We start from the raw sequence: 12,208 nt of genomic DNA on the forward strand, positions 1-12,208 counted from the left end.
CACTTGATGTTCTTTAAAAGTCTTTTTCCAGCTGGAGAGATGGCTCAGAGGTTAAGAGCACTGAGTTCCAGAATTGAACTCAGAGGTCCTGAGTTCAATTCCCAGCAACCACATGGTGGCTCACAACCATCCGCTATGAGACCTGGTGCCCTCTTCTGATGTGTGGATATACATGGAAGTAGAATGTTGTATACATAATAAATAAAATCTTTAAAAAAATACATTTTTCCAGTTTCACAGCTATGAGAAGAAAAAGGCACGCACACATTTAAGCACATTTGCAGGTTTTTTGTTTTTCTTTCTTTTTTTGGAGACAGTTTCACTGTGTAATAGCCTTGGCTGTCTAGGAACTAGCTGTATAAACCAGACTGGCCTGGAACTAAAAGACATCTGCCTGCCCCCCATTTCCTGGGTGCTGGGATTAAAGCTGTGCACTACTACTGCCCAGTGTACATTCAAAGGTTTCAAATAACTGCTAAACTTTTCATTATTTGAAAATTGATTGTGATTGTTTTCTGTGATTTCTAATTAAAACAATTGTGAAGCCTGGGTTTTCTGGTGTCTAGGGTGCAGCTGGAGTTGAGGGGGAGCTCCTGTCTCAGAACAGACTGATCTCAGGGCTCAGCTTGGGTGTACTTGTACAAGCTTTATCACTCAGGCTTCAGGAGGCTGGATGTGGGGAGAGGCTGTGTTTCCTTGGGCCCTAATCCCTTCTCTGCTCTGTGCAAACATTTCCTGATGCCCAGGGTTGACCCAGATGCTAAGAGGAAGAATGTGACCTAAGGAGTGATAGTTCTGGCCTCACACAGCTAAATTGATTTCTGAGAGGATGGGGCTTGCTTCAGGGGCCCCTGGAAGTTTCTCATGGTCTGTGCCGTTAGCCTGACTGAGCTCTAGGCAGAGTCCTCACAAAAAGCCCAAGTTTGGGTTTCATAGGTTCATCTGTAGCTTTTTTTTTTTTTTTAAATAATTTATGTCCATCAGTGTTTGCCTGCATGTATGTTTGTATGAGGGTGTCAGATCTGGAAGTTATAGACAGTTGGGGGATTTTTTTGGGTTTTTTTTTTTTTTTTTTTTTTTTTTTTTTGGTTTTTCAAGAAAGGGTTTCTCTGTGGCTTTGGAGGCTGTCCTAGAACTAGCTCTTGTAGACCAGGCTGGTCTCGAACTCACATAGATCCGCCTGCCCCTGCCTCCTGAGTGCTGGGATTAAGGGCGTGCGCTACCACCGCCTGTCAGTTATAGTTGTAAGCTGCCATGTGGGTGCTGGGATTTGAACCCTGGTTCTCTGGAAGAACAGTCAGTGCTCTTAAACCACTGAGCCATTTCTCTAGCCCGGTTGGTTTGTTTTTTGAGCCATGTTTTTTCTTCGTAGCCTTGGCTGTCCTGGAACTTGCTCTGTAGACCAGGCTGGCCACAAACTCAGAGACACTTGTTAGCTGCTCTGTAGGTGCTAGGAATTGAACCTGGGTCCTATGGAAGAGCAACTAGTGCTCTAAACTGTTGAGCCATTTCTCCATTCCCTTTGTGTGGTTTCCATAAAAAGCTGTACAGTGTTTGGAACACCTAAGTTCCAAACTTTTGTTTTGTTTTGTTTTGTGTAGCCTTGGCTGTCATAGAACTAGTTCTGTAGACCAGGCTGGTCTTGAACTCAAAACAGAAATCTGCCTGCCTCTGCCTCCTGAGTGCTGGAATTAACGGTGTGTGCCACCACCTCCCAGCTAAACATGTCTTGCTTTTTTTTGTTTTTTAAGTAGTTTTTATCTTACTGTATTTTGTGTGTGCATGTACGCACTGCGCATACTTGTGGAGATCAGAGGGGAACCTGCAGGAAGCACCTCTTCCATCTGCACATCCCAGGAATTAAACTTAGGTCTGTAAGAGAAGTACCCACTGAACAGCCTCTGAGCCTGGGTGTTGTATGTATGTTTTGTTTGTTTTTGCATACTTAGTGTGTGTGCCATGTGTGTGTGAGGTGGAGGACAACTTGTAAGAGTTGACTCTTGCCGGGCATTGGTGGCGCACGCCTTTAATCCCAGCACTCGAGAGGCAGAGTCAGGTGGATCTCTGTGAGTTCGAGGCCAGCCTGGTCTCCAGAGCAAGTGCCAGGATAGGCTCCAAAGCTACCTGTCTCGGGGGGGGGGGGGGGGGGGGGGGATGTTGACTCTCCTTCCACTGTGTGGATCGCAGGGAGGGAACTTAGGTTGTCAGTTTTCATAGAAGATGCCTTTACCTGCTGAGCCATCTCTCCAGGCCCCAAGCCTGGCTCTTAATAGCTTGTGCCATCCCAGGTTACCTGTGTGACATTGCTGGTGCAGTCTTCTTGATTGGGCTGGGAAGTTCACAGAACAGGACTTCTGTGACTTCCCAGGGATCTGTAGAAGAGGTGAAGCAGTAAATCCACCAGCTCCATCCTAATCCCTCTCGGGTGTTCAGACACCAAAGGCTGGAAATTCTACCAGAAACTTGGTCATCTATGAAAGACACTAGCAAGGTCACTGACGCGACTCATTTGTTTCAGCTGTTGCTGTTTTGTCACCTTGAGTGGGAGGCCACAAATACTGGCCTGAGGTGGCCCCTGTGTGGGTGGCCATTGCTCCTGGGCACCACACTGCAGGATTCTGTGAGGTGGGCTTATCTCTAGACCAGAGGCTTCTGTGTCTTACGAGGAACTTAAGAGACAGGCTGGACAAGGTTCTTATCATGGTCCCATCATGATGTCATCTGTGAGGTCTGCCTGGCTGCTTGGGGACTACTTAAAACACAAGGGCTGTCCTGGCCAAAGAGACAGGTAGGGGTGACACCAGGTTAGTAAATGAGATCAATGCTGGCCCAGCCCCACCTCTGGGGACCCAGCTGACGTCACTAGAGTGAGCCTGGGGAGCAGGGCGGGGCTGAGCTGAGAAGATCTCCTTGCCTCCGACTCTGCTAGAGGCCCTCCAGTTAGGGGCTCTTCAGTTCTGACTTGCAGTATGCCCTCCCACCAGATCACAGACCCCTCTCCAGCCCGGGGCAGCCCAGCCCTGAGGGAGATGGAACCCAAGGACCAGCAGCTCATGGTAAGTACCCTCCTTCGTGTCCCCTGCTAACTCCAGCCCATCCAGCCTCTACCCCAGCCAAGAAACCCCAAACCCTGTGCTTGTTATGGATCAGGTCTCATCAACCCTTTAAGGACCAACGTCCCACTCCTGGGTCCTACTTTCCTGGGACCCAGTGATACTCCCGTACATTCTCGCCCTGACTCTCCAGACCCCTGTATGCCGCTTTCTGATCCTCAGAAAGCCCAGGGTCTGGACTATAACCCCAGCTGTGGAGCAGACCTTATCCTGGCCCACCTGCCAGGCATCTTGTCCCATTTGGCCTTGGGATGAACTGCATTAGAATCCCACTGGATCAGTAAAGACAGAGACTGGCCCCATGTCATCTATGTACCATCCAAGAAACCCTTACACATGGGCCGGGCAGAATTGTGGGACGCGCAAAGCCCAGGATCCTTCTGAATGCTCATAGCAGGGCTGGAAGATGCAGTTGTGTTCCCTTAAAACAGCTATGTGACCTTGGGCAAGTTGCTCCTTCTCTGTGTTCTGTGGCCATGATGTCACTACCAATTCCTCAGAGCCTTTCTGGGAGGCAAGAACAGGTCCGTGCAAGTAGGGTCTAGGTTTGAGTGGGGGTAGGACTCTCACCTCCTCGCTGAGAGCACAGAGACCACAGGTGAGCACAGAGACCACAGGTGGATGGTCCAGCTGAGGGTCTTGATGTGCCCTGTCCACAGGTGGCACTTCGGATCCGCCCACTCAACAGTACAGAACTGGAGGAAGGAGCCACTGTCATCGCCCACAAAGTGGGGGACCAGGTGAGACTAGAAGACAGGAAGCATTCACTCACTCAACAGGCATACCTGGTTGCCTGGCTCTGTGGTGGAGCAAAGTTGAGCTGACAAACACTTTCCACACAACTCTGTGTGTGTGTGTGTGTGTGTGTGTGTGTGTGTGTGTGTGTGTATGTGTGTGTGTGTGAGAGAGAGAGAGAGAGAGAGAGAGAGAGAGAGAGAGAGAGAGAGAGAACAACTTGCTGGAGTTGGGGTCTGTGTGTGAGAGACAGACAACTTGCTGGAGATGGTTCTCTTCTACCCTGTGTGTCCCAGGGATCAAACTCAGGTCCTCAGGTTTGACAGTAGGCAGTTTAACCACCACTGAGCCATCTGGCAAGCCCTTCTTGGTTTGTGAAACTCGGACTGTCATTGGGACCCAGGGCTCATTGATTAGGTTAGACTGCTTAGCCAGTGAACCCCAGGGGTTTTTCTGCCTCTGCCTGCCAAGCAGTGAGAATACAATTGTGTGCCACAATGCCCAGCTATTTGGTATGTTCAGGTTCTGGGGATCAAACTCATGTCCTTATGTTTGCAGGACAAGCATTTTACTGAGTTATCTGCTCTGCTTTTTTTTTTTTTTTTTTTTTTTTTTTTTTTTTTTTTTTTTTTTTTTAGTTCCTTTTTGAGTCTCACTTTATAGGCCAGGTTCACCTAGCACTTCACTACGTAGCCCAGGCTAGCTAGCCTTGCACTTAGAGCAATCCTCCTGCCTCTGCTTCCCAATTTCCTTTCATTAACTGAAAGTGTGTTAGTTCCTTGGGGCTCTCCGCTCCAAAAAGTTCTCTGCTGAAACACCAAAATGAGGACATGGGATAGACAGGGTGGAAGGAGACTTTGGCAGGTCACATTACCATGCCAGGTCTGGTTTTAGAAACTTCAGGTGATTGCTGGCTGCAGGGTGGGGTGCATGCTTCCATTGCGTCACTAGGGACTCCCCTTAAGAGCAAGACTCAACACACAGTTGCCCACACCTCAGAAACATTTGCCTTTGGCTGTCATGTAGAAGGAATCTCAAGCCAGGCTTTGTGAGATAGACAGAATGTCCCTATTGGTCACTAGGGAGAATAGTGAGGTGATCCGTGAGATGATGCTCAGGCAGGGTGTTTACACTTGAGCCAACAACCCCAAATGTGGGTAGACATAGATCCCTGCCAAGGGCTGTCCGCTGGGGCTCAGAGCACCCAGGGGAGTTGTGCATCGGCAAAGCTGCTGTTGGGGAGAATCAGCACTGAGGTCATGGACTGCTCAACAGTGCACACCAGGTGCCAGTGTTCAGACACAACAATAAAATCATATGTCAACTTCAAAAGTGGGCTGAGTAGGGAGGGCAGGGCCAGTGCTTCATATGTGTGACTGTAAGCAGTACAGAAGACAGTGCATAGGGCTGGGGGGATAGCTTAGGAGTTAAGAGCACTGGCTGCTCTTCCAGAGGAAGCACCCATGTGGTGGCTCACAGCCATCTGTAAACTCCAGTACCAGACCAGACACTTTCTTCTAGCTTCTGTGGGCATCATGTGGTGCATACACACACATGCAGGCAAAACATCCGTACACATAACAATAAATCTTCAAGACTGCTCACACTGAAACATCAAGGCAAGGGGCTCAAGGGATAACTCAGTAACTATTTGCTATGTATGCATAAGGACCAGAATTCTAACTCCAACTCATGGGAAAAACTGGGCATGGTGTCAAGTGTTGGTAATCCCAGCTCTAGGGTGATAGAAACAGAAGGATCCTTGGGGTCCCATGGGTAGATAATCTAGGCAAATTGGTGAACTCAAGGTTAAGTGAGAGACCATGTTTTTAAAAATAAGGTGGAAGCTGGGCAGTGGTGTCACACGATTTAATCCCAGTACTCGGGAGGCAGAGACAGGTGGATCTCTGTGAGTTCAAGGCCAGCCTGGTCTACAGAGCCAGTTCCAGGACAGCTAGGGCTGTTACACAGAGAAACCTTGTCTCAAAAAACAAAATTGTGGAGGGGCTGGGTGTGGGGGGCGAATGCCTTTGATCTCAGCGCTTGGGAGGCAGAGGTAGGCAGATCTCTGTGAATTTGAGACCAGCCTGATCTACAAAGAGAGTTTCAGGACAGCCAGGACTACACAGAGAAACCCTGTCTCAAAAAACCAAACAAAACAAAAAAGGTGGAGAGCAGTTGAGAAGACAGCAGAAGCCAATCTCTGGCCTTCAGAAACACTTTTCATACACAAGCACACATCTGTGTGCACACAGCCAACCAGCCGTGCACACAAAAATCAAGGTGAAATTAGCACCACAGAAAATTCCCATTTTTTATTTTTCTTGAGATAATGTCTCCCTATGTAACCTAGGCTAGCCTTGAACTCCTGTCTCAGCTCCCAAGGGCTGAGATGACAGAGCTGCACCATCACCTCCTGGTTCAAAATTCCACCTTTTTCTTTTTAAAATTTTAAAAATTAAAATATAATTATATCACTTCCTCCACCATCCCCCCCCCCTTTGCAAGTAAACAATTCAAGAACATTTAGTCCTTTTCAGCTATACAATCCGAATAGACCCCCTCCCCCTCCACACACACACCTGTCAGCTGCCACCTGACTTCTGACTCTGGTTTCTGAACATTCCATGTCAGTGTAGTCACACGTGTGTGGTGTGTGTGTGGCCTTCTATGTGTGGCTCAATGTTTTTGAGGTTTACCCATGCTGTGATAAGTTCAATCCTCTTTGTCCTCTCTCCCCCTTTTTGCCTCCTCTTCTCTCTCCCCTCCTCCTCCTCTTCCCTTTCTATCTAACCATGTGACCAGGCTGGCCTTAAACTCATAGAAATCCACTTGTCTCTGGTTCCTGAGTACTGGGATTAAAGGTGTGCTCAATCAAACCCAGTTATTGCTCTTTTTATTCTGAAATAACTTCAAACCAATAGATAGGTGACTAATTTAAAGTGTAGAATAGTTGATATACATGGGAATGAACCCATTGTTCCCTTAACTTCATAGATTTGCCTCACTTTGCCCTCTCCCTGTTGTAGGACATTCATCAGATAAGACTGCTCAGACATGGGTTTAAGTCAATAGAAAGTCTTTATTAGCTGGCTGATGACTACCACTGGGTGTTCTGTGTCCCAGTGTAGCCCCCAGCCTTTCTCAGGGTGAGCTTTTTTTTTCCTTCAGTACAAAGGAGATTTATTTGCCCCAGAGGGACAAGGGGCAGGAAATAACACACAAAGACAGGAGATAGAGGACAAGAGCAAAGGGAAAAGGCTCAGGGTGAGCTTTTAAGCACAAAAAAACATGTCCATATTTCAGTTAACAAGATCAGTTAGCCAGAAGCAGAACTACAGTAGTCAAAAAGCAAGATTAATACATTTAGAGATTTTCCCAGACCTATATAGACTTTGATGAATTAGGCCTTTGTTTTAGTTTTGGCAGGAGGTGTTGTCTATATGCTGAATTATATGGCCTGATGGTACTTCCATCATGGAGCCAGTTATGCTAAGGTTTGGGGCCCTGTTTACTCCCCTGAAGCATTTGGAGTCAGTTTGGGGCACAGCACCCGTCTCCACCCAAACATTCCATCACATACCTCTTTAAAACAAAAACAATCTCATCTGGGTGTGGTGGCTCATGCCTATCATTCTGTCACTGGTGGGTCAGAGCAGGAGAATCATGAATTCAAGGCCACCTGGTCTACATAGCTAGACACTTTCTCAGACAAAAAATAAGGGCTAGGGAATGGCTCAGAAGGTCTTGGTTATCTAGCACCCATGTAAAAAGCTGTGCATGTCTGTACTCCCAGTGCTTTAGGGGGCAGAGACAGGAGGATTGGTAGGGATGGCTGGTAGCTTGCCTTGCTCCAGGCTTAGTGAGAGACCCTGTCTTAAGGTTAGAATAAAGCAGGGTGACAGAGCAGGACATCTGAGGTCCTTCTATGTGTGCCCACACACCACACAGCATCACACATTGAAAAAAAATAAGCCAGACTAAAAGCACACCATTAATCCCAACTCTGGGAGTCAGAGGCAGGCAGATCTCTGAGTCTGAGGCCAGCCTGGTCTACAGAGTGAGTTACAGGCTGTTATACAGAGAACTCTCTCTCAAACAAAAAATGAAATAACAACAAAACACAAAACCCAGGAACATCCTTGCCACATCTAGCATGCTTGAGGTGTTAACCTGACTGGGACATTGAGAGAATGAAGAAAAGACAAGCACATATGCTGGGGTTGGTGGCTTGGCTCCTGGATGCAGGAGCCGAAGCCCCTCAGAAACTCAGTGTGTTTATTTTATGCAGTTGAACAGGGAGACATGGTTATTGAATATCAATAAACAAGGAGGCAGTAGGGACAGTCTCTATAGGGAGCTGTCTTCAGGCCATAAATATCCAGGGGGAGAAATCTATGAGAGGCATTGTCTATACACTGTTAGTATTTGCCCTTGGGCCAGAGGAAGGCTTTGTAATCTCTCTGAACCTCACCCAGGGGAAGGCTTTGACACTCTCATGGGGCTGATACATTGGGGTGCTTGACATGGCTGTGCCCATGTCATCAGGACACATTGACTCAAGAGCTCATTCACTCCTTACACATTCAGGCATTTAACTTCAGCAGATCAGGAAGTTCAAACTGATTCAGCATCATCTAACCTTGTAGACACATTCAAGATTCTGCTGACTTTTCCCAATAAGGTTCTATTTTCACACAATTTTAGTTTTTAAAGATTTTTTTTGTTATTGTTATTATTTTGGCTTTTTGAGACAGGGTTTCACTGTGTAGCCCTGGCTGTCCTAGAACTCACTCTGTAGACCAACCTGGGCCTCAAACTCACAGACATCAGCCTGCTTCTGCCTCTTGAGTGCTGGGATTAAAGGCACACACCACCATGCTGGGCTCAAATTTATTTACTTTTATTTTATGTGTATGTATGTTTTGCCTGTGTATAAATGCACTCTGCATGCTGGTGCTTGTGGAGATCATATGAAGATACCCAGTCCCCTGAGTCTGGAGTTGCAAATGGCTGTGAACCACCATGTGGGTTCTGGGAACCAAATCCAGGTCTTCTGCAAGAGCAGCAAGCAGTCTCAACCACTGAACCATCTCTCTAGCTCCTCACACATTATTTTTAGGATTTAAATTTACATAATGAGAACTCAGATGAAAGGTATCAAAATAAAAATGAAACTCAGGCCAGGTTAGTGGTGGTGCACACCGTTAGTCCCAACACTTAGGAGGCAGAGACAGGCAGATCTCTGTGAGTTCAAGGCCAGCCTGGTCTACAGAGTGAGTTCCAGGACAGCCAGGGCTACAAAAAGAAACCCTGTTTTGATAAACTTAAAAAAGAAAAAGAGACTCAATGGAAATATTTAAATGTGTAGAAATAATCTCCCAAATGGAACACCACACGACTTTGAGTAACTTCACTGGTCAAATGAAGACATGCATTTGAAGGAGAATTTAAACACGAATTCTTTTTTTTTTTAAAGATTTTATTTATTTATTATGTATCTAACATTCTGCTTCCATGAATATCTACACACCAGAAGAAGGCCCCAGATCTCATAACGGATGGTTGTGAGCCACCATGTGGTTGCTGGGAATTGAACTCAGGACCTCTGGAAGAGCAGCCAGTGCTCTTAACCTCTGAGCCATCTCTCCAGCCCCTCAACAGGAATTCTTTTTTTTTTTTTTCTTTTTTTCTTGTTTCTCGAGACAGGGTTTCTCTGTATAGCTTTGGAGCCTATCCTGGCACTCACTTGCTCTGGAGACCAGGCTGGCCTAGAACTCACAGAGATCTGCCTGCCTCTGCCTCCCAAGTGCTGGGATTAAAGGTGTGTGCCACCAACGCCCAGCCTAAACAGGAATTCTTAAAAGCATGTCTGAGACCAGCCTGGTCTACAAGAGCTAGTTCCAGGACAGCCTCCAAAGCCACAGAGAAACCCTGTCTCAAAAAAACAAAAAAGAAAAAAAAAAAGTATGTTTGGGAATTTAAAATTTCTCATAAATGGTCAGATGCCGATCCAAACAACCATGACCTTTGAGGTTTTAAATAAAGCAGATAGCATTTACTGAGGCTTAATCATAGGATAATTTTATGCCAAAAGTAATTTTCTTCTGTAAGACTCTGTCTAGTGTCCTAGTGTCTACCCCATCTCATGACCACATAGGACCTATGTATAAAAAGATAGAAGCTAAAACCCTCATATGAAAGAGAACATATGGTCCTTTCTGGGCCTGGGAAACTTCTCTTCACATGTTTTCCTGTTCCATTTGTTCACTGACAAACTTTATGATTTCCTTTACAGTCTTTACAGCTGCATGTCTCCATTGTGTGTGTGCGTGTGTATATATTCATTATCCATTATCAGTTGATGGACATCTAGGCTAGTTCTGTTTTCTAGCTGTTGAGAGTAGAACAGCTGGGCTAGAGAGCTGGCTCAGTGCTTAAGAGCACCAGCTGCTCTTCCAGAGGACCCAGGTTCAATTCTCAGCACCGACAGGGCAGCTCACAACTGTCTGTAGCTCCAGTTCCAGGGGAGCAAGGACAGACCTTTGGGTATAAGTCCCAGATTGGTGTAGCTAGAGCCTATGGAAGATCTTTTTCTGCTGCTGCTGCAGGGTCTCACTATATAGCTCTGACTTTCCTGGAACTCGCTCTCTAGACCAGGCTGGCCTGGAACTCAGAGATCCACAGGCATCTGCCTCCCAAGTGCTGGAATTAAAGGTGTGCACCTCTATTGCTGACATATTTTTAGCTTCTTGAGAAACCTCCACATTGGTTTACAGGATGGATTTACCAACAGTGAATAAACCACTAGCATTTGTTGACAGGGGTGAGATGGGATCTCAAAGTAGTTTTTTTTGTTTGTTTCTTTTTTTTTTTTTTTTTTTTTTTTTTTTTTCGAGACAGGGTTTCTCTGTGGCTTTGGAGGCTGTCCTGGAACTAGCTCTTGTAGACCAGGCTGTCTTGAACTCACAGAGATCCGCCTGCCCCTGCTTCCCGAGTGCTGGGATTAAAGGAGTGTATCACCAACGCCTGGCTGTTTGTTTGTTTTTTTATTTTGTTGTTGTTATTTTTTCTAGACAGGGTTTCTCTGTAGCTTTGGAGCCTGTCCTGGAACTCACTCTGTAGACCGCGCTGGCCTTGAATTCACAGACTGTTCCTAAGTGCTGGGATTAAAGATGTGTGCCACCACTGTCCAGCTGTTTGTTATTCTTATATGACACTAGTTCTCAACCTTCCTAATGCTGTGACTCTTTAATACTGTCCTTCATGTTGTGGTCTCCAGCCATAGAATTATTTTTGCTGCTACTTCATAACTGTAATTTTGCTACTGTTATGAATTGTACTATAAACAGCTGATATTTCTGATGGTCTTAAGCAATCCCTGTGAAAGGGTTGTTTGACCTCAAAGGAGTCTCCACCCACATGTCAAGAAACACTAGTATATAAAAAGGCTACTAATTTATTATTGTTATTATGTTATTGTTGTTTTGTGTGTCTGTGTGGGATATATGTAGCTATGCATGTCACAGCATAGACATGAACAATTTTGTAGAGTCGGTTCTCTACACCTTTACAAGGTGTGTTAGTTACTTTTCTGTTGCTGTAGTAAAACACCATGACCAAGGCAACTTTTTTTTTTGGGGGGGGGCTTTGAGACAGGGTTTCTCTGTGGCTTTGGAGGCTCTCCTGGAACTAGCTCTTGTAGACCAGGCTGGTCTTGAACTCACAGAGATCCGCCTGCCTCTGCCTCCCGAGTGCTGTGATTAAAGGCGTGCACCACCAACAACCAAGGCAACTTATTGAAGAGCTTATTTGGGCTTATGATTCCAGAGGGATAAGAGTCTGTCTGAGGCTGTGCTTGTATTGCTGTGATGAAACACCATGAGCAAAAGCAGGTTGGGGAGGAAAGGGTTTATTTTACTTAAACTTCCACATCACTGTTCATTATCAAAGGAAGTTAGGACAGGAACTCCAACTGGCCCAGAACCTGGAGGCAGGAGTTAATGCAGAGGCCTTGGAGGAGTGCTGGCTTCCTCAGCCTGCTCCCCGCCCCCCCCTTTTAGGTTTTTCTGAAACAGGTTTTTTTTGTGTGTGTGTCCTGGAACTCCCTCTGTAGACCAGGCTGGCCTTGAACTCACAGAAATCCGCCTGCCTCTGCCTCCCGAGTGCTGGGATTAAAGGTGAGCACTACCTACCACCTGGCCTCAGCCTGCTTTTTTTACCGCACCCAGGACCATTAGCCTAGGGTGTGGCACTACCCACCATGAGCTGGGCCCTCTTGACTCAACTGCTAATTAGGAAAATGGTGACTTTTTTTTTTTTTTTTCAGTTGAGGTTCCCTCTTCTCAGATGACTGGCTT

The 12,208-nt window shown here is 46.3% G+C and overlaps 1 protein-coding gene across 1 annotated transcript in view; it reads left to right on the forward strand.

Annotated features, from left to right (window-relative positions):
* The first annotated feature begins 2,336 nt into the window (after positions 1-2,336).
* The window catches only part of LOC100769633 (kinesin-like protein KIF19), a 46,723-nt gene continuing 36,851 nt past the window's right edge, over positions 2,337-12,208 (forward strand). Inside the window, exons 1-2 of the mRNA XM_027413398.2 lie at positions 2,337-3,056; positions 3,773-3,853. Coding sequence (XP_027269199.2) covers positions 2,970-3,056; positions 3,773-3,853 — 168 coding nt within the window. The 5' untranslated portion in view covers positions 2,337-2,969. The remainder of the gene's footprint in view (positions 3,057-3,772; positions 3,854-12,208) is intronic.

This window comes from Cricetulus griseus, chromosome 4 (genome assembly GCF_003668045.3).
Source record: "Cricetulus griseus strain 17A/GY chromosome 4, alternate assembly CriGri-PICRH-1.0, whole genome shotgun sequence".
Taxonomy (NCBI): Eukaryota; Metazoa; Chordata; class Mammalia; order Rodentia; family Cricetidae; genus Cricetulus; species Cricetulus griseus.